Source organism: Dioscorea cayenensis, chromosome 20 (genome assembly GCF_009730915.1).
Source record: "Dioscorea cayenensis subsp. rotundata cultivar TDr96_F1 chromosome 20, TDr96_F1_v2_PseudoChromosome.rev07_lg8_w22 25.fasta, whole genome shotgun sequence".
NCBI classification, from domain to species: Eukaryota; Viridiplantae; Streptophyta; class Magnoliopsida; order Dioscoreales; family Dioscoreaceae; genus Dioscorea; species Dioscorea cayenensis.
In genome coordinates, this window is record NC_052490.1 from 30,053,023 (window position 1) to 30,074,931 (window position 21,909).

A 21,909-nucleotide genomic window follows, 5' to 3' on the forward strand; every position below is an offset into this window, starting at 1 on the left:
ATACGGTGACCACGGCATTATCATTACCATCCCCTTAATATTTCAAATTATATGCCCAAAGCCCATTAATAAAAAAGGGTATATAAATATAACCCCAGCACTAACGGTCCGGTCTTAACGTCTGGTATCCCTTCGACTTTGCTTGGATCCACTCAAAAGCCCCAAAATCTCCCAAAACCCTCGTTAGCAGCTGTGATTCTCCTTCGAATCACACCAAATTCAGAAGGTAATCCGCGTCTCTCACAATCCCTTCAGCATCATTGAATTGAATCCCTCAAATTTGTTTTGCCGATCTGTCATTCTAGATTAGGGATTGTCACCATTTCCATTGAATCTATATTTGTGAAGTTTCATCCATTTTGCTAATCTGAATTGAAGAATCAGGTTTTGATTGTGAAATCTTTGAATGTTCAGCCTTTTTTTCGATTTTGATTTGTTGTCGTTTGATTTATGGTTGTTATTTTTGTGCGTTGTGGATTTGGATTGCAGTTCGACAATGGCGTCGAAGTTGATGCAGCTCCAATCGAAGGCGAAGCAGGCATCACAATTTGTGGGCAAACACGGCTGTGAGTACTACAAGCAGTTGATGGAGAAGAACAAGCAGTATGTTGTGGAGCCGCCCACCATTGAGAAGTGCCAGGAGCTGTCTAAGCAGCTCCTTTACACGCGTCTTGCGAGGTCAGCATCGGTTTTATTTTTGTAGTTTAATTTGTTCCTCTCATGGTTATATGTCTGTGAGGAATTGATGTTAAGTTTAATTTTATTGAACCAGACGTTTTTGTGTATAATGATCCTGAATCCTCATTTGTTCTAGTAGCGGGATGAAATTTGATGATGACTTGGTATGCATAGAGAATTACATTGGTAGATTAGCTTTTGGTGTGATGGTTATTCTCTACATGAATCATTTACATGTCCACCAATCCTTTAATCTTTGGTACATTGGCCTTTAAACTTGGTTTTATAGAGGATTATTGATGAAATAGTTGGTAATCTGCGTACAATTTGTGTGCATGAATAGCTACTCACCTTTATGGCAATCTCACTGGATTGCTGTGAATTCAGTTGGTTGATTAACTACTTCATTGGCCTCTAGTGTGTAGTAATGAATTATTTGGAGCAGGTGTCCAAGGCTCGTAGTTATATTAACCAATGCATGAAGTGAGCCATTATGCTGTTGAAGTTCCTAGGGTTTTGTGATTAATGTCACATGGCTTCATTGTTTTTGAGTTTGTGACTAACTACAAACTCTCTCTAGAAATTATTTTGCATTTATATCATGTCTTAGTGTTAATCATTTTAAAGTAACTAGCTGTTCATGTTGTACAATTTATATGAAGATTACTTTATGTTGACCGTTAGTCATGGTGATGTAACTCATTTTTCTAGTTATTTCTCAAATGCACACCAACTGCCATTGATCTCATTGATGCAAAACAATCTAGTTTGTTCTTGTTGACACTGAAGAGTTGCTTCACCATGTATTGAAATTTAAATATGTTGTAGAATTGAATAAGCAGTTAAAAGTGTTCATCTTTGGAAGATACACTGATTCAGATACCTTGATGCATATTGTTAGGCAGTTTTTCTGTTAGATTGTTTAATTGGAAACAGTATTTTCTGTCCAATAGTTCAGGTGTATAAGAATATTAACATCTTTATTGTTAAAGTAAATATAATGAAAACTTGAAAGTTGTTTCACAACTGCAGCTTGCTACATGGAATACCACAAGTGATTTGTTTGGGCATTCAAACATAATAGTGTATGTAGTTAAATGTAAGAGCATTCATGCTAGGGAACTTGTGCCAACTGTTATGGCAACATGACTTGCTGAAACTTGTAGAATTGTCTAAACTTTAAGCTGTTGATAGTTTTGAGTGGTGCATATGAGGCAAGCTATTACCTGAGGTTTGTTCAGGTTGACTACATAGTTTAAACTTGACACACAAGTTCAAAGAATGAATGGAAAGTATTGATCACATTAAATCTTGTCACATTTGTTGATTAAATAGCTTTTTGGCCCTTTTCCTTCTGGATGGATATTGAAGATATTGTCTTGGAAGTGAGAATGAAGGTCCCTAAGTTGTGTGATTTTTTATGCTTGGATTTCTTCTTTTTCCCTTTTTCATTTATTAGAATTGACCAATTCATTCAATAAGCTTAGCAAGTGTTGACTTGCTCATTTTATCTATGTTCATTTTATTAATCCTCTCCTGCTGAATTTGTTGACTGGGGGTCGCATCTAGGCTGGTTGGTTGCTCTGATTTATTTTTTAAATGAGATGAATTGTTTCTGTTTCTGAAATCATCTTAATTATGCTTAGTTTACTATATAGATTCATTATAGATGCGCAGATTACCCATGCAATGGTTTATTGGTTTCAGACTGTAGTTAATCTCCTTTTTGTTAACTTGGAATGAGCTAGGAAAGTTGCATTTATATGACGCTTCAGTGATTATGTTCAGTATCACTTATAAAGAATAATTCCCCTTATCCTGTTAAACAATCTTCTTAATCTTTCTAAAACCAAATTGGGTAGTTTTAAAACTTTTCACCATTAAGCTTGTCCTTGTAGTGTGGAATATATTGATTTTATTAGCTGTATTACTTTGAAAATGGCATTTGGTACTGTTGGATGCCACCGAGGATCAAGTAACGAAAGTCCCAGACCAGATATAAGTAACAAGTTAAAACAATGGTTTTTCTTTTATAGCCAGATGTTCTTTGTGACTTATGTGCTTACGTTGTTTGAAGTATCTGAATTGAAACTGTTAATTGATGTCCTACCAGTGACAATCCTGAGCATTCATTGTTTTGTTCTGGATTTGGTTTCCTTCCCAAATGTCAGCAAATGAACATACCATGGTTGGTGTATGAGACCTAGTGCTCATTATGGAAACATCTGATCATATTCAATTTTATTGAGTCAAACTTTATCTTTTTTGCCATCTTGATTTTTTTCATACTTTCATACTCTTCTCGTGAATTGAAGCTTTTTTGTGGTTTGTATGCTTGAATATCACATTCAAATTTTATTCATAAGTTGTTATGCTTTGGTTACTGAGAAATGATTATTGCTTCATTTTAATAGTATTCCCGGTCGCTATGAGGCTTTCTGGAAGGAGTTGGATGGTGTGAAACAAATCTGGAGGAATAAGAAAGAGCTCAAGGTTGAGGATGCTGGCATCGCTGCCCTGTTTGGCCTAGAGTTATACGCATGGTTCTGTGTCGGTGAGATCGTTGGAAGAGGCTTTACTCTTACCGGCTACTATGTTTAAGAGGTTACCATTTTGCAATTTAGTTATGTACGTCTTGAGGTTTTCTAGTTCCAGACCTCATTTTCACATTCAAAATTTTCATTCCATACAATTTTCAACCTTGATGAATCAGCAACAAGACAAGCATCATTGCCGCAATAATTTGCTGGCTTGTCTACATGATAATTTGCTATAAGACTCAAACCTATCTCCTTTTAAAACTGCAAAATTTTCAGGTTGATTGAAAAGTAGCTCGGTCTTGGACCCAGAGGCTTAACTCACAGCATTCATTCGAATCAATTCATTGGGCCACTTTTTTATTGTTTTATTAGAAGGATGTGATTTATAAGTTGTCACAAAGTTGATGTTTACCTAACTTCTATAATTTTCACGTCTCTAATTAAGTCTTTCAAGCATTCAATATTTAGTGATCCGAATGCATGGGTATGTATTCTGGTTCATAGTTTTAATCTTTTTATTCTTAGAAGTCTGCAAGCTGCCACATTTGACTCTAGTCATGTAATGCTTTTTAAGCAACCCTTTAGATCTTTACCAAAAATTTTATACTGCTATAGAATTCAAATGTATTCCCCATTCATCCAGAGGTTTCACTTTGTTGTTTTGGTTGTTGACCCTTCGATAAATCTTTTTCAAAGTATGTTTTTTTTATACACAAAATCACTTGTTTAAATGGCTTAAATTTTTATTATTTGGATAAGTTTTTCATTGCTATTAGATCTCTCTATTTTAAAAGATACTTTGAAATTGCAAATATTCATTAGAATTAACCATGGATTATTGCACTAAATTGTTAAATTATTTTATAAAAAAACTTTTGTGTTCATTTATTGTGAGATATGAGATATCTTGATATTTCTATTTTCTAAAATATCTTTTATTATATAATTTAAGATTATATAATATCAAAATCTATATTGATTTTTTAAATATAGTCAAGAAAATCTCATCAATGTATATAAATATTATAAAAAATATTTTTTTTTTCATAATTGTGAATAATAGGGAGCAATTTGAAGGCTTCACAAGGGTTAACTACAAAACCTTTATTTATTTTCAATAAAATCATAGAAATCTCATCAGAAAAGTACATTTTCCTAGGCATTCCCTTCTCCAAGAAGGGCATACGTGGCACAATCTCATTGGTGAAACAGTCAAATCCGCTTAAGCTCCGTGTTTCCGTTAGTCAACTGCCCACGTTACCAGGGCGGGGACCCTCATTATTTCGCTTTCTTTCTCTCAGCGTCAGGGCTATTATGGTCTTTTCACGTCTTATCATTCTTAATTTTCCTTTCAATTTCTCATTTCATTTTTTCGTTATCTTCCCGCACGAAACCGATGAGTCTTCGTCGAAGTAGCCTATTGTAAGGATTCGAGACGAAGTCTCCTCTCAATTCCCCTCATAAAACCCTAAAAGAATCGAATCCTCATGCTTTTGATTGCATCGTTTTGGGAGCAAGATGTATAAGAAATCGAAGAATATCGCCGCTGATATGCTCCCCAAGAGCTTCAAGGGCGCGAAATGGTTTGTTTTGGGGGGTTTCAGATTGATTTTTTATGTGATATTGGATTGGATTTAGGTTTTTGGATTGTTTGATGGTTTTTTGGCTGAGGATTGTTGTTTGGATTGCAGCAAGACGTCGCTGAAGCTGGCGATGTCGAGGATAAAGCTTATGAGGAATAAGAAGGAGATCCAAGTGAAGCAGATGCGGCGGGATCTGGCGCAGCTCTTGGAGGCTGGACAGGAACAAACTGCGCGGATCCGGGTATTTTTTATTTTTTTCTTTTTTTGTTGAAAAATTAGTTCAAAATGAGAACTTTGTCCCTTGATCTGCTGAGGTTTTAGTTTGCAAGATATAAATTTTGTCTTGGTGTTGTAATGTTTAATGTTACAAACCAAAGATGGGGATTCTGGATCTAAAAAGGAGCAATTTTGTGACATAAGATTGTCCTTATGTTTATTGTCCTTGTGCTTTTCAGGTTGAACATGTGATCAGAGAAGAGAAGACCTTGTCAGCATATGAACTCATTGACATTTACTGTGAACTGATTGTGGCACGGTTACCAATTATTGAGTCTCAGAAGTAAGTGTATGCGGGTATCCATTATTGCCCTTATTGACTCCTTTTTATAATAATTTCAATCATAATTACATACAAATTTTTGAGTTTATTTCCTGTCAAGAGTAATAGTGCTCATTCGATTTGACATGCTGTTGGGTTATATGTTCCAATTCCTGATTTATATCACTCCCTTTCTGCTAATTTATGAAGCTCTTCTACTCTGCAATGCTATGTTATTATGTCCACGTTTCTTGACATTGATCTAATTCAAGTAAAAAGGCAAACAGCACACCAAAATATTGAACTAGATGGCGGCTTTATTGATCTTACTGGCACTGTGGGCAATTATTGTAAAAGGGTTTTTGTTTGAATTTTGCTATTTTCAATGGATGCTTATTCTGATGAAAATGGCTGACCTCTATTAATCATTCATGAACTAATCATCTTTATTGCTTTATGATGATTAAGAGCCCAAGTTAGCCTGCTAATAGTGCAAACAATGATGGCTACTTCCAAGACCTCTTTGATTTACTTTATACTCTGTAGTTCTAAATATCTGATTTTCTAGACAATCCATGCTTCCACTTTTTTTTCATGTACTCATAATGTTATATTCACCTTACTGTTATATCAATAACATGGGTTGGGGTTTATGTATAGAGCTGAACTGGTTAGTGTAAAACCTCTGTACCAAAAATGGATTTATTTTGGTGGACACTGTTCAAACTAAAGGGTGACCATATGAATTGCTGTAGTAGTGAAGATTAAGATGAAACAGAGAAGGAGCTTGACACACCTGCTCATTGTATCAATCCAATTGTTTGAGGCTCCAATGGGGGAAAAAACTAATACCAACAGGATAACCGTTTTAGGTAAAAATGATTTATTATTATTTAGAGGCATTTGAGTTGGAAATCGTGCAAAATTTGTATTCAGCATATTCTAGATTTATAGTTTTGGTGGTCTCTGTTACAATAATATTCCTGATGTAGGCTCTGCTAAAATTTTCACAACATTTTTTATGCTGTTTGAACTCTATTACATATTTTATATTTACCAAGAATACATATTGGATTTAGGATGTGCCCCATTGATTTGAGGGAAGCAATTGCTGGTGTGGTATTTGCATCCCCAAGATGTGCAGACATACCAGAACTCATGGATGTGAGAAAGCAGTTTTTAGCAAAATATGGGAAGGAATTCATTACTTCAGCACTTGAAGTTAGGCCAGATTGTGGAGTTAGCCGCTTGGTGAGTTTCCATGTTACTGCTGCATTGTTTTTTTCAGTCAGTGACAAATAAGTATATTAGTTGCTTGGTTGATTTCAATCATTTTGCTGTTAATGTAAGCCTTTCATGGTTATGGTTGCTAGTCTTATTCTTACTGTAGACTTGTATTGTTACATAGCTAGTGGAGAAACTGTCAGCCAGAGCACCTGATGGGCAGACAAAAGTTAAGGTCATGACTTCTATAGCAGAGGAACACAATATCAAATGGGATCCCAAACCATTTGAAGATCAGCTTCAGAAGCCTAATGAAGACTTACTGGTACAGTTTTGAATATATCATGTTACCTGTTCCTTGAGTGAGTTAGAAGTAGCGTTTAAACTTATAAACTTCTTATCTTTGTGATCTACCAGGCTGGCCCCAGCACTTTTGCAAGTGTTAACCAGATGCCTGTGAAATCATCAAACTTTTCAGACCCACCCAGCAGCATGAATGAGCCAAGCACAAGAATGTCCCAAAATGAAATTCCTAGCAAACCCACTGGGTTTAATGCCTCCTCCGCACCAAATATTAATACTCCAAGCACCTCAGTACCTTCCGTTTCGCATTCTAAACCAGGTAAAGGAAGCAAAACACCTTTTCCCTGATTGATTATTTTGCTGTGATTACAGAATAATAATTCAAAGCATCAAATATCCATGGGTTTGTGTGTTGTTGGAACAGATAACATGGATGGAAGATCTGCTCGGCAAGAAGTTAATTCTGCAAACCAGATGGAGAATGGTTCTTTAAACCGGCAAAGCTGGAACATGGAATTTAAGGATGCAACATCAGCTGCTCAGGCAGCTGCTGAGTCAGCAGAAAGAGCCAGTATGGCTGCTAGAGCTGCCGCTGAACTTGCTAGACGTGGAAGTGCTCCGTATGACATTAATGATGGCTTGGATAGATCAGAGTTTGCAAAGGCAAAAGATGAATATGCCACCAAGGAGTCTGTACCTATGCCATATAATGATGTGAAACCCTCACAAGGAATGCATATGAGAAAGGAGAGCAGAAAGATAGATGAAGTGTCGCAAGCTGGCTCAAGGAGAGAAGCCAAGGAAACATATGATGGTTACAGTGGCATGCCCAGATCATCTGGTCAGTCTCTGTATCACTCCAGTGAAATTTCTGGAAGGAATGATCATTTGGAGATCAATCAGAAGGTTGATGAGGGGCACCTTCTCGTATTCAGAGTAGCATCTCAAATTCAGAGCCTTTTGTGCAGAACTATAAGGATGATCAAGACGAGTACGATGACTATGCAGAAGAGATTAGAAATGAAAATTATAGTAAATCTGCTAGTACAAGTTCATTCGGTGATGACACTAGATGGAACACAAACAGTCAGATGAATGCAAATTATGAGGAGAAATCTGAAACAGGTGCTAGACAAGGAAGCTTTGGAGGTGGGCAGCCTGTTTTTGATGACTACTGTTTTGATGAAGATGACCAATTATTGGATACATTCTCAACCCAGCAAGAAGAAAAGCAGGTCAGATATTTGCCAACTAAAGATCAATTTAGTCCCAAGCAACATGAGAGTAGTTTTACAGACAAAGATAAAAGTCCGCAATGGGTGTTTGAAGCAACAACAAAAAGTCACCATAAGGATTTTGAAGAAACTAATAAAAAAGGGGACCAATCCCCACATTTTGACGATAATTCAGCAGCATTTGATGATTATGATGACCACAATTATGAAGGGGAGGATGTGTTTGACAAAATTATGCATGAAGAAGTGATGGAGCCTAGTAGAGTGCCATTTGATCAGAAGAATTCCTCAGAAAGCTCGCTATCAGCAAGATCTAGTCAAGAACCTGATAAATCATATTCTTTCCTGAACAAGGAAGTCGAAGAGGCTAATGAAAATCACCTTTCATCTGTTCATTCTGATGGCTCAGAAAAAATCGAAGCGGAACTGGGTTATCCTGATACAAAATGGAAAGGGCCTAGCTCCAATAGGTTATCTAGTAACAAGTCAATTCACAATGAAAATGCTTCTCGGAACTCTATTAACTCAGAGGATGAGCCGTTTTACAATCCAAGGGAAGAAAAACCACAAACCAGAGGTCCGTCAAGAGTCCCTTCACTAGAAGCAAAATCAAACAATGCAGTTAGAATGACAAGTGATGCAGGTATTTCAAATTATTCTAGTTATGATAGTGTGGAAGGGCTGAAATGGGGGGGTAGGCTAACCGGTGGTTTTAAACACAAAGGTTTCCCTCAGCCACCTTATCAGAAAGACCCACTGCCTAATGTTTCAGCATCATCAAAACCAAGTGCAATCGATCGACCTTCTGATGAGATTGAATCCTCGTATGGGGAAGAATATGACCAAGAACCACATTCACAGGCATACCAGCCTAAATCAAGAGCTTCAAGTGTTCTTTCGAATTTTAGCAAGGATAAAAGCTCAGAATCAAATTATACTGCTGAAAGAAGAGACCGCACAGATGAGGATCCATCCCTGGGAAATTCTTCAGGCAACATTGAGAATCGCAATTTTTCCAATCAGAAAAGAGAATCAGCAAAATTGGATTACTCAGCTTATAAATCATATGGCCCAAGAACACCAAGACAAGATCTGAAGGAATACAGCTCAGAATCATACTCTATTCCAGATTTCCCATCAACCCGGTCCAAAGATAACTTGGATGTTACCAGGTCAGAAACTCCCAAGCAAGTGGTGTCTGATCAGGAACGAGGGTGCAAAGACAAACATGCAATCGAGATTGAAAATGCCATTTGGTTACTTCGATGAAGATGCTGATGAGGCAGACACATCAGAGCCATATCATGCTTTCAGTAGTGAAGGAAAGAGAGGTGTAAAGCTTTCTCGGAGGACCAGGGCTCTACCGGCAGAGAGTAAAAGGGCCAATAATTCAAGGTTCACTACTCGGTCCAATGATCCCGGCGAAGCGGAAAAAAGACCTCAATCAAATTCTGCTTCCGAATCTCTAAACTTGGAGAGAAGAGAAAGTTCTGAGTCTTCTCAAACAAAACTCTCACCTGAGCAACCTCAAGTTACTCCTCAAGCAGAACCTCCTAAAAACAAGGAAATCTCCAAGTCTTCTAAACTTGCTTCAGTAGATTCTGGAGCTCCAGTGAATACTGGGCTTGCAAAAACATCTAGTTCGACTGAAGGCTTATCATCGCGGGAGGATTCACTCAAGAAATCTTCTCATGTTCACCCAAAACTCCCTGACTATGAGTCCCTTGCTGCTCATTTTCATTCACTTCGAGCAAATGTACGTCCACAGTAAGTATTATACTTGGGATTTCTTATTGCACTTCATATGTTGGCAATAATGAACGTCAGGTCGTGTGAATTGAATCTTTGATTTATTTGTATAGTGTCAGAAAGATTTTGAGTCATAGAACAGTATATTATATTGTTATCGTCATAGTTTTGATTGAAAGTACGTTCGTTTACGGAGGAGGGTTGCCTTGTCTCAGTAATAAAAAGTTTTCCTTGTAATCAATGAACATCTGCTGGGGATGATCAGCAAGATGATTTCTGGTTAATGATCCATGTATCCTCTTATGTATTTAACCGGCTCACTTTGAATGGCAGTTTATGCTGGATGATGATATCTAGTGTTCTGAGTTTTGATTCTCTGCTCTGCTGAAGACAAAATATGTTCTCCCTTTTCATCACGTTCACTTTCGTTTGCCTTTATTTCACAGATATGTTAATTTTTCAGCAGACTTATTTGTTTGTTTGCCATGCTCTGTACGGATATCACATGCTCAGAGAAATTCTTTTGAAGATATAGATATAAGTACGGTTTGACTTTGATTGTCTAAAATAACCAGGGATATGAACTTCATTATTTATTTATTTGTTTATGAGGAATGTGGACAAAACACAAACCTTGGTTGCGTAACAGTAACCGTATTTTAGGCTCCGGCTCCTCTCTATCTGAATGGTGTTCTAATATATACAAACAGAAAAACACCCCCAAATCGAACAGGGCCCTAAGCTTGGTGCAAGGGAGAAATTTTATCATGCTGCACGTGTAATAGAGTAAGATTCTTTAAAAGATTATAGTCGGTATTTTTGTCAGTATACTCCAAAATAGGTGCTGCCATTTGTTTCAGTTAATGAATATACTACATATCTTAAGACTCATTTTCCTTTGCCCTCAATGTGAACGACATCTTAATCAGATTCAAACAATAACCCAAACTTTAAAGCCGGCATAGCAATGACTCGGGATGGATAGACGATCCCACTACTTTTAATCATTTGCAACTAAAAGGCAAAAAATACAAAAACAAAACAAAACAAAGTTAACAAAGCTTAACCCAACTGACGGTGCTTAATCTTCCATGTACATACATATATATATATCCGATAAAATTGGACTATATCACTTAATTTGAAACCTTAAGTTATTTAATTGAAATATAAGCCCACAGCAAATAAAGATCAATTTTCACATACATAACCCAGATCCGAAGAAGCATACCATATTCACGCACGCAAAATCACAAAAGAGGCAGGCGAGATCATAAAACATAAATATTAAAGCATAGGTCATAAGTAGATTCAAAATAATAATAATAATAATAATAATAATAGCAACTGCATGATACTGCATAATGGCTGAGTATGAATGAAGAGGGAGACTAATAACATGACTGAATGATTCTAAAAGTCTTGACTTTAGGATGACATCTCAACGACTGCTACCAAAATAACTGCTTAAAGACAGAGTCAGAATACGCCTTGTTTAGCAACCCAACTGAAGGCCTAACAAACGTTTGCCCTATAGCTAGCAGTCCTTCACAAGCAAAGAGTAACTGAAATTGTTCACCAAAACAATCCGACCGGCTATCAGTATCAGGCAGGCACTGAAAGAGAAGAAGAAATGACCATCAGTTCTAAAATAAAAAAATCAGATTGACAAAAAAACCAATTGATTAAAAAAAGACAGGTCACTAAGCCAGAAACAAGTTTTTTAAGAGTATTTATTTACATGCTGTTGAAATGATTTATGCAAACATGGAATAATAAATACAGTGGGAAAAAAATTCACCAAATTAAATAACACAAAAAACAAATCAGAAATGGTTCAGGGAACTTACTATATGTAGAGGTATCAATTTGTTCAGGAAGCTCCTTAATGTCAACTTCGAACCTCTCTTGGACCTGTGCAACATTAAAATAAGATCATCTACCGAGCAGATCACAGCAGCAACAATAATATAAATTTGACAAAACCATATTTGTAATTACCTTATTGAGAATTTCTGAGTCAGATGCAGATGACACAAATGTAATTGCGAGCCCCTTGGTTCCAAAACGACCAGCACGACCAACCTAGCAAACAAAAGTAAATCACTTAACCAGATAACACGGCGGTAGAAGATGAACCTCGTCACATAGAACACATAGTGATGGAGATAATGATTACCCTGTGTAAGTATGTATCAGCAGAATCGGGCATATCATAATTTATGACAATGTTCACCCGCTCAATATCAATGCCCCTGCCAACCAAATCAGTGGCCACAAGAATCCTTTTGTGCCCTTCCTTAAAGCCCTTGTACCTTGTCAATCTGCAAAAAAGAAATTGTTATATACAGATTATCCTGGTTAACAAAAAATATAACATTGGATATATCTTGAATCATGGCAGTTTCTTAAACCAAAACATTGACAAATATCATACGATACAAGAGAAACCTTTTTTTTTTAACTTAAACATAATTATAGCTGCTACTATAGAGTGTGAATCGCCACCATTTTACCAAAGTGTAAATCTAAAAATTCTATAATATCAATTTGTATAACATCAAGACAAACATCCATAAAATCAGGCATGAAAACTAACAGTATGTCAAATAACAAAGATAAAAACATAGTAAGAGACAATTAGTATCAAGTTAAATATAACAATTAAAGAATCCCAATTATCAATATAAGGTAGCCCCAATTTCTTCATTCATAAATCTTGTACATAAACTAATGACATACCTTTCTTCCTGTGACATTCCAGAGTGAATGCAGATTGATGGAAAATTGCACTCCACTAGTAACTTGTTCAGCTCCGCTGCTCTGCTGACGCTTTTGACAAAGATAACCACCTGATTGAAGTCCAATGCATCGAGGAGGTCGTTCAATTTACGATTTTTCTCCGACTCCGTCAGTTTGATGTAGTGCTGTATAATGAATCAGATTCATTATTTAGAAATGGTTATAGAAAAAAATTTCAAATTAATGGTATGAAATAGAAGAGATACCTGTACTAGACCATGCAGGGTTAGCTTGGCCTCATCATCAACATATATTTCCATTGGCTGAAAGGCAAGAAACGTCAGTAAAGAAGATTAGCAGCTTGTCTTCAACCTATCTGAATCCAGAACCAAATGCATGATATACGTTAACTTGAACCAACATCCCAGTCTGGTTGCTTGAAATTAATGGCCTCCAAACAAGGTCTTGTTTTTATGGAAGGACAGCACTGCTAGCAAATAAGATATAACATAACTGACAGTGCATTCCAAATTTCAACCTCCTCCCTTGTGCCCGGCTTACACACTGGTATGCACCTTATACTTTATAGACAGCGATACAAACCCATGCATGAAATGAGCCTCCATAACATGGCAAGGTAACCAACCCATGCTATGAACAATCAACACGTGAGGGCCACAACACTACCCCAGCCAAAATGGAAGAATCTCAAGAAATGGCACACCTAAAACTAGAGCCGCCTGATTGTTGCACTAAATGATTCATGTACTAAACCATCAACCCAAAGATAAAAAAGTCAAAAATGCTAGGAATGCAAATGCTTGGCTACACCATGAAAAGGTTCAAGATAATGATGACTTGAAAATTTGAGCTGGGGCAGACACAGGGCATTACATCTTGCATAAATTTCTTGCAAACTGGACGGATCTCCTTGCCAAGCGTAGCTGAGAACATCATGACTTGCTTGTCATGAGGTGTCATTTTGAAAATCTCCTGAACATCTCTCCGCATGTCTACACAACATTCACAACCGTGAAATAACCAATATACAGAGAATTAAAATAAACAAGGTAAGACAGGTGGAAGATTTCATAGAAAATAATAAAACATGTGCAGGCAATATAAGCTTTTTAAAATAATACCTAATGACTCAAGCATCTTGTCACATTCATCAAGAATGAAATGCCTCACATTCTTCAGAGAAAGATCTTTATCTCTCGCTAGTGCTAGAATTCTCCCTGGTGTCCCAACCACAATATGAGGGCATTCATTCTTCAGTATATCCTTGTGCTTTGCAATGTGTACTCCGCCATAAAAGACTACAACTTTGATATCAGGTAAGTATGTGCTGAACCGCTCGAACTCATGACAAATCTGTGATAAAATAAAACTACCATAAGATCAGTATGATATATGACATCAAAACATAAGTCCAATACAAAGTTATCAGAGGATATATCACATGAGATACTAAAGACCAACATCCAGTGAGTGTCTCAAACACAAACCTGATAAGCTAGCTCTCTGGTATGGCATAAGACAAGTGCTGCAACCTGGCCTTGAATTGGCTCAATTTGCTGAAGTGTTGAGAGAACAAAAACAGCAGTTTTTCCCATGCCAGACTTTGCTTGACAGATGACATCCATTCCCAAGATAGCTTGAGGGATACATTCGTGTTGTACTGGTGGAGAACCAAACAAAATTGGAGCGTAGCACACCCAGTAAGTAAAAAATTTATCGTCTTCTCCATTTAATGGAAAGGTTTACCAAATTCTCCTTCGAAGACAGAATGTAGAAGTAGGGTTTACCTGAGAGCAATCAAATAAACAAAACTTGTCAATAATGACAATGGCATGGTATAACATCCAACTAAGAATCAGCAATACTGTGTAAAAGCAATGCATCAGTTGTCACTGGAGATTTAATGTCAGGTTTCATAAAAGCCATCCAGAAGAAAACCTCATGCAATGTATGTTAGAAGTAACATTACAGACTCACCAGAAAAAAAAAAAAAGAAAAAAAATTCCAATCATCTAAAGAAAGAAGACATTTTCAAAGCAAGCCATGTTAGACGAGTAGTAATCAAACTATCTTATCACAAATATGCAAACAATGGCAAGTGGCAACAATGAAATTATGGCATTGACAGATCACAAAAGGACCAAGTAACATAAAACAGTTGATAATTTATATTATCATACAAAGAAGTTGCTGATGCATGCAGAGCCAATGACTCAAAAAATCAGCAATGAAAGAAACCTCATAGCCCATTAACCTACAATGATTAACCAGTGCGTGAATTGGAACAGGAAAAATTAAATTGGAGCACATATGGATTGTTTTCATTTTCAGAGAAAAAAGTCAAGTAGCTTGCCTTCGGATGGGTGCTCAAATCCTGAGTCAACAATAGCCCGGAGAAGCTCTGGCTTTAAAAGAAAATCTCTGAACCCAGAACTGTGAATCCCGACATATCCCCTGCAACATACAGATGCTTACAGCTAAATGATTTGTGGAAACTTAAAGGTAAATAATCAACCATGAACAGTATCCTTGAAAATAGAATGGACTTTTGAGGGAAGCTCAAGCCACACTTGACCTTAACGAGGTCATCTATGCACAAACCAGTGGAAAATTTTTCCCTTTTACTTAAATTATCCATGTTATTTTGCAAAGCATTGTGTTGCAACAGACTTTGTTATAGGCTGGTTCAACCCATGGATGGCCGTTTGAACTTTTTATGAGCGTTGTTTTCTCTAGTTTGAACTTAATAACAAGAATATTTGTAAAAGGAACTTGCTTTCCTATACTACCACTATGACACTAAGAATCTTGTGTTAAAAAACCATTTACAAACAAACCACAACCAAACTGTCTTCATCTTAAAGAGAAATTTAAAAAATTGGGTCTACACCTCTAAGGAATAAAAAACTACTATCTTTAATGAAAATAAGTAAATAGCTTATTTAAACATCTGAGGAAAAAAAACTACTATCTCTAATGAAAATAAATAAATAGCTTATTTCTCTATCAAGAGAAAATAACCATGCTCAACTTAAAAAGATAGTCATAATAAGGCTACAGATCTAGAAAAAATTAAACAACAACGACATGTGACAAAGATAAAAGGATGATAATCAAGAAGAGGCTTACTTCTTGGCGGTCTCGCCGCCAGCCTTGGCCGCAGACGAGTTCGGGGCCTTCTCATCCTCTTCTTCATAGTCAAGAAGTTCCTCCTCATAGTCGTTGTTCTCCCTAGCTTCACCCATCCTACACAAACGAGCAAATCAGATCCAGATCCAGATCCAAAAACCAAATCAAAAACAAAAAGCCGAACATGCATAGATCGATGAAAAAACAAATTTACTCACATTCAAGACCGGATATCACCGATTAGGGTTTGACCGAAGGTTCTGGGATGTCTGCAAGAAAAAAACTGGAAAAAAAGGAGAAATCCCTGAGGGAGAGTTTCGGGGAAGAGGGGATCGAAATTCTAGGGTTTCAAAGAGAGGAATAGAGACGAAACGGGAAACCCTCGGCTAGGGTTTCGCAAAAGGGGGCGAAGAGATGCGTTTCGATCCGAAGACGATGTATTTATAGGGAGAGAACTCATGATTTGGGGATAAGTTTGTCCTTTCAACAGAATCGATCTCGACCGTTTGATCTTATCTAATGGTACTGATCTGGTTCTATGCGGGTTTCCGATCTTGATCCGGTTGGTGTGTTCGTATCGGTTCAAAATAAGCATATCCCTTCAAAGTTGCAGTGAATTTTTAAAAAAATTAAAACAATTGATGATAATTATTGAAATAAAATTCTTTTATAGTGATAATCTTAATCGTGATATATATTAATAGTTTGAAAATTTTTTATATTTTAAAAATAGTGTGAAAAGTGTTTTAGGGTTTTCAAAAAAAAATTGTTTAGGTTAATTTCTAGTTATGTAAAAATTTTAAATATATATATATATAGTAAATTTGTGATTAAGCATATATATAGGATATCTATAATTAAAAAAAAAATTATTTGAATATGCATAATAATTATATTTGAAATTCATAGTTTGCAAATTGTAAGCAATCGAACATTTTTTTTCTTGCAATTTCATAAGTATATAAAACAATAACCATAATAAAAAATTTCACCATGCAAGTAAAGTAACTTTTAATAATTTAAATACTTAAAAAAAAATATGTATTGATTATTGATAGTTGGGTCCATGTTCAAATGATGAATGAGGGATATATTTGTAGGAGTGTGAGTAATGATTATATGTGGGTGGTCTCAGATCTATATGTGTGTGCATAGTATTTTTTCTACATAGTCTCTCTTTTTTTTTTTAACGGTCTAACCGGTCATTTTGGCAAAAAGATTTTCAAACTTAAAACAAAAATCAAATTTCATTGATGATTAATTTGTGAATATGAGCGAAATGTGAGGCGTAAAGTGGCATTGTGAAAATAAATGAACCATCATCATTCATTTTCATGAAAGAACATTGTGACCAATGGGGCAATTTTGCATGGTAAGACCTTGCCTTTTGGTGTGAACTGCAACATGCATGACCTTTTGTAGGGCGGAATTCACAGCATGCCATAAAAACATGGTTACTTGGAATAACTTCACTGAAATGAAAACAAAAGAACATCCCATCCTTTTAACAGCTTGTTTAAGTGTATGGTTAAATCTTAATTAATATGTTGCAGACACCTTAAAAGTATGTTAGTCTATTTTTAGTCATTCGTACTATAAACAACAAATTCACTAAGCACTGATACCAAATTAGATTCAAATTAGACACATTATTGACCAAAGAACAATTGAAAAGCTTAAGGCCAGAAAAGAACTAAGAACTTCACCATGTGAATTTCAAGTACGAAAAATAATACTTTAATTCTCCTTCCACCTTGTACAACTTAAAAAACAACCAGCTGTTCAGGAACTTAAGTCAGCAGGATTTACAACCACAGGTGGCAAAATTTTGGGGTGTTTTTTGGTTGCTGTAACAATGTAAGTATACATAGCAGTGTGATCCATGCAATTGCCTCTTCAGAAACAACAATCTGCCTGCCAAGCAAAGAGTAGATGGAAATGAATAAATTTAAACAAAAGCACGACTTTATCATGCACATTGTAAGCGGCGGGGATTCAATCCCCAATTGAAAGAATAGCGATGAAACCAGATCCATGTTAATACTTTTGTTCATTTCTTGGATCCCTCTGATGGATCATTGGACCTCTCTGCCAAATAATGCTCTAGCATATCATCCTCATCATCTGCAATCTCATTGACAACAAATATAAATGAGACTGACAGTGGGTATAAGTATTATGCTCTCATTGTGCATATGATGTACTGAATAGATGAATTCTAGATTTAGTACTGCAGTATAAAGCATCACCTTCAAAATCATCATCAAAGTCAAAGTCTTCTTCTTCCTCGTCTTCAGACCTCTCAGTAACCACCGCCGAACCTTTCTGAAAAGAACTTCCAGGATATGAGATACAAGATATATCTTTGATGAATCACAAGGGAAATTGAGAACTAGAATAATATAAGTGATCTTCCTACAAAGAGGCAGCAGTTGGTAGTTTCATACGGATGTATGCTAGTTGAGCCAAAATTAACAAACAGATGAGAACTGTACATGTTCGGTATGATGCAACACAAGCTTATCCATGTTTAGAAGGTAAAGACAGAAAGAGTTACCCCTTGAGCTCTTCCACTCTCAAACCATTGCCTCCCTGTCAATTTCTTCTCCTTGGGAGCAGAAAGAGCTGACTCAGGCATCAACCTGAAAATTAGAATTTTTTAAAAGCAGCAACAGTTAGAGAAAGTAAAAGTAGTATATGAAAAAGCTATGGCAGTAATATGAACATAAATCACTCCAAAACAATAAACTCATCAATGCTGGACCCAAATAAGAAATTTACAAAACGCAGGGTGAGCATATCCTTCATGCCTACGGTATTCAAGATTGTATTGCATAAAAGAAATTTTATACCATTTCCTATAAAGAAAATTCACTTCAACGGCATCTTCTTCTGGTATTAATTAGAAGAAAAGGAATAACTTAATTTGGTATCAAGACAAAATAGCTCCGTAAACAAGCCAGTTAAGAAGATAGATGGAAAGATTACTTGGCTCTCTCTAGTGCTAGTTCTGCCTCAAATCGTTCTCTCCAAGCAAGAAATGTTTCCACAGTAACTGGTTCCCCGTGTGGAACAATTATCTGTATTAATGACAAGGGACACACAACGTTAGAGATTTGATCAAATTGGCGGTAAAAGAATAAGAACTAACATACAAATAGAACATGCATTAATAAATCAACACAAGATTAGTTAAAAGTTAAAAACAAATACTGACTGCATGGAAAAGGTAGTTATCACCATAAAAAAATTTATATATATTCTTATGAGTAAGATTGCGAGAGGGAAATTCAGAATCTCTCTTCTTCCTATTCACTTATTTGTTTTGTATTTTTATTTTTTTTTGGGGGTGTGTGTGTAGTCCTCCTTGCTTGTTGCAAATAACTATCTGGGATGGTTACATACACCTTGCTATCAGCAGTCAATGGAACAAAATGAAGCTTACTATATCATCTCAAGTTTAAGTAGCTTGAAAAAAAATCATCAGGTCCACACGCTTACATCCACAAATCTATTCACAGACATTTAAATGACGCCCTAGTCCACTAGTAAGGTTTTTCTCAATATTTCTGACCACTTAAAATCATTAAAATAAACATTGTGTAAGAAGCAGAGGAACTACCCTAAGCTCAGTTGCAGTGGTTGGTGAAATATCAACGCTGCAGGAACCAATCAGAAATAAAGGCAAGCAATACTTTCTACAAAGTTATTAGTTAGTCATGTAGCAACTGAGAAGAAGATGGACTACCTTAGGATCAGTTGCAGTGGTTAATGAAATAGGCTGCAGAAAGCAATCAGTAATAAATGGAAGCAAAACTTGTGTCTCTACTTCATACAAAAAATTGAGTTAGTTTAATTTATACCTAGCATTCTAAACCTAAATCCTACTGCTTGAACCTAAGATCTCACTAAAAATCTTGAAACCAGTTAATGTCATAGACCAAGTGCCAGCAATACCTCATCTTTTAGAGTATCAGTCTCCTCAAGCTCTTCTTCTTCAGCAGCATGCCCATATTTTTCTGCTAGCCACTCTTTGCCTGATGTCACGAGTGTGTAGACCATCGCCATGCCAAGATTTTCTGAGGCCTACAAAATGCAAATAAAAATAATGTAAAGTTGGCAGTCACAGTCAAAATCATGATTGAACATAAACTTGTTGCAGGCCAGGAAATGATTCTGATATCAACAGATGTTCAAGGAGATATTTTCTTTAGGGCAAACCTCTTCCTCCAGCTTTTCCTTGAGTATCTTTAGATCTTCAGGTTTTATTCCTCGTATACTGTGCAAAATATAACATAGACAATAAGGTCGCCAAATCAATTTTATAGCAGAGAATGTTCTCTAGCCATTAGAAAGTAATTGGAGCACATATCCAAAAATTTAGTGAGAACAGGATGACAGTTATAGAGTTTCTCAAATGTATACTGGAGCACAAGCCTACTTTCACATAATAGAAAACACTACTCACAAACCTTTTCACATTCAAAAGTGGGGGTTCATCGGGATAGCTCTCCGTGTGAGAGAAAATAAGAGCTAGTTGAACTGCAAAAGAAATACATTCATCATATAGTGGAATTTAGCATCAATATGTTGTTCCACTTAAGTGATTGACCTTTGTGTGTGTGTGTACGTGTACATTCAATTTTTTCCCCTGTATTACGTTTTTCATGAACTTAAATTACAAAATATGCACTGCCAATTACATAGTTGAAGAAGATTTTGCGGCATGACAACGCCCACATTAAAAATTATATAAAAGCGAATCAACATACCTGGAGTATAATTTGCCTCATCAATATCATCATCCTGTGTAAGATATCATGTAATATTGTTGTTAGAAAAATCAAACACATATCACACTCTTCATTTACAGCAATTGCAACCAATGCCCATTCCCAACAAAAGATTATATCATATATGAAGTTATACTATGAGACTTCCAAACAAAACTGGAGCATTATTTCAATGAAAACAAATATATATTTTTTTATTTACTACGTGTTTCACATAAAAACTCCATCTTGTTAATGGCTGCTAAAATCCCACAATCTCTACAATGATCCACCCTAATCAACAAATCTCTCTGCAGATCCTGAAAACAACCATTATCTACAAAACTTCCAATTCAGATCAAACACCAAGAAAGCACAATTTACTCACCTGCGGAGATAGAACGATTCGGAAGCACCGGTTCGTCGTCGCCAACCCACTCTCACTGGAATCGATCTCTGCAGACACAATCAAAAAACAATAAGAGGAGAACAACCATTTCAGACACCAATCAAAGAAAAAAATCAATCCATACCAGAGAACTCATCCATGAGAATAGCTTGCAGCGCCTCGATCTCCATCTCCTGCTCCTGCGCGTAGTCTGCACAACAGGTGTTCGATGAAAAACCAGAAAAAGAAGGGAAAAAACAGTAAGATCGATGGAATCGCAGCAATTACCCGTCATCGCACGAAGCTCGTCGTTCGTCTTCTCCGTTTGCTCGGCGAAGAGAGGAACAAAGATGCCGCCGCCGCGACGCCGCGCAGTTAAATGATCTGATATGGAGATTTTTACTTGCCACCCCTGAAAAATAGAGAAATTATCCGCCACTACTCTCTCATCAGTAATTACCTGAGACCTTTCTGTTTTTTACCAACTGACAACAAATTTTGATGTTTTATATTATATGAGGATTTTTCCCAACTAATAGAGAAATTGAACTAGAGTATGGAAATTTGTTTTCAAACCCAATTATTTGGACTAGTTTGTGAGAGACATGAGTTCGATTTCCTTTCATCACACTCCCCAGTTTCAAGAGAGTGAAGATGCTTGATAATTTTTTTGCCTGCTTAGGATTAGTGTTTGTCACTATAAAAAAAAAAAGAAACTTAGCAACGAAACGATGGTATTTCATCATCTCACAATTAAAAATAAAAATCATGATTTGTCCATATTTATCTATTTATATGAACAAATCATATAACATAAGTATAAATATAACATCTGTATTACTATTTGTATGTATCATATTTAGAGCTAAAGTTTGGGTTTTTAGCAAGAATATAAATATTATATTGGTTAGCTATTATATTTGTTTTTAATAAAAAAATACTCTAATTATTGGTCAAAATTTATTATACATCTAATAATATATTATAATAAAAATTTATATAAATAA

At 36.1% G+C, this 21,909-nt stretch overlaps 4 protein-coding genes across 4 annotated transcripts; 2 read left to right on the forward strand and 2 right to left on the reverse strand.

Annotated features, from left to right (window-relative positions):
* The first annotated feature begins 108 nt into the window (after positions 1-108).
* LOC120251127 lies at positions 109-3,558 on the forward strand. The gene is made up of 3 exons (XM_039259667.1): positions 109-226; positions 490-678; positions 3,093-3,558. Exons 2-3 carry the CDS (start codon positions 497-499, stop codon positions 3,277-3,279), a joined length of 369 nt encoding a protein of 122 aa, XP_039115601.1. The 5' UTR covers positions 109-226; positions 490-496; the 3' UTR covers positions 3,280-3,558.
* Positions 3,559-4,584: 1,026 nt separating this feature from the next.
* On the forward strand, positions 4,585-10,200 carry LOC120251418. Its single transcript, XM_039259940.1, has 9 exons — positions 4,585-4,801; positions 4,910-5,042; positions 5,257-5,360; positions 6,419-6,590; positions 6,748-6,888; positions 6,981-7,185; positions 7,291-7,952; positions 8,087-9,273; positions 9,308-10,200. Exons 1-9 carry the CDS (start codon positions 4,737-4,739, stop codon positions 9,870-9,872), a joined length of 3,234 nt encoding a protein of 1,077 aa, XP_039115874.1. The 5' UTR covers positions 4,585-4,736; the 3' UTR covers positions 9,873-10,200.
* Positions 10,201-11,121: 921 nt separating this feature from the next.
* LOC120251616 (DEAD-box ATP-dependent RNA helicase 15) lies at positions 11,122-16,158 on the reverse strand. Its single transcript, XM_039260204.1, has 12 exons — positions 15,961-16,158; positions 15,743-15,859; positions 14,967-15,067; positions 14,101-14,273; positions 13,735-13,966; positions 13,487-13,605; positions 12,859-12,915; positions 12,593-12,777; positions 12,030-12,174; positions 11,852-11,935; positions 11,701-11,764; positions 11,122-11,466 (listed from the first exon to the last, which is right to left on the reverse strand). Coding segments are annotated over exons 1-12 (1,290 nt in total). The 5' UTR covers positions 15,963-16,158; the 3' UTR covers positions 11,122-11,455.
* Positions 16,159-17,443: 1,285 nt separating this feature from the next.
* LOC120251141 (RWD domain-containing protein 1) lies at positions 17,444-21,377 on the reverse strand. The gene is made up of 12 exons (XM_039259682.1): positions 21,191-21,377; positions 21,048-21,113; positions 20,903-20,970; positions 20,515-20,548; positions 20,215-20,284; positions 19,964-20,021; positions 19,700-19,828; positions 18,731-18,822; positions 18,300-18,384; positions 17,992-18,067; positions 17,787-17,866; positions 17,444-17,656 (listed from the first exon to the last, which is right to left on the reverse strand). Exons 1-11 carry the CDS (start codon positions 21,195-21,197, stop codon positions 17,793-17,795), a joined length of 759 nt encoding a protein of 252 aa, XP_039115616.1. The 5' UTR covers positions 21,198-21,377; the 3' UTR covers positions 17,444-17,656; positions 17,787-17,792.
* Positions 21,378-21,909: the final 532 nt, after the last annotated feature.

Bases quoted from the DNA above. Each gene is read 5' to 3' on its own strand.
- LOC120251127 (XM_039259667.1), top strand. From the start codon at position 497: ATGGCGTCGAAGTTGATGCAGCTCCAATCGAAGGCGAAGCAGGCATCA. The intron at 679-3,092 runs GTCAGCATCGGT...TCATTTTAATAG, and splicing joins CTTTACACGCGTCTTGCGAG to TATTCCCGGTCGCTATGAGG.
- LOC120251418 (XM_039259940.1), top strand. From the start codon at position 4,737: ATGTATAAGAAATCGAAGAATATCGCCGCTGATATGCTCCCCAAGAGC. The intron at 7,186-7,290 runs GTAAAGGAAGCA...TTGTTGGAACAG, and splicing joins CGTTTCGCATTCTAAACCAG to ATAACATGGATGGAAGATCT. The intron at 9,274-9,307 runs GTCAGAAACTCC...GTGTCTGATCAG, and splicing joins GATAACTTGGATGTTACCAG to GAACGAGGGTGCAAAGACAA.
- LOC120251616 (XM_039260204.1), bottom strand. The intron at 14,274-14,966 runs GCAAGCTACTTG...GTTCTCCACCAG, and splicing joins ATTTGAGCACCCATCCGAAG to TACAACACGAATGTATCCCT. The intron at 11,765-11,851 runs GTAATTACAAAT...AATGTTGCACAG, and splicing joins ACTCAGAAATTCTCAATAAG to GTCCAAGAGAGGTTCGAAGT.
- LOC120251141 (XM_039259682.1), bottom strand. The intron at 18,068-18,299 runs GTAACTCTTTCT...AGTTCTTTTCAG, and splicing joins AGAGTGGAAGAGCTCAAGGG to AAAGGTTCGGCGGTGGTTAC. The intron at 17,867-17,991 runs GTGATGCTTTAT...ATGAGATTGCAG, and splicing joins CTTTGATGATGATTTTGAAG to ATGATGAGGATGATATGCTA.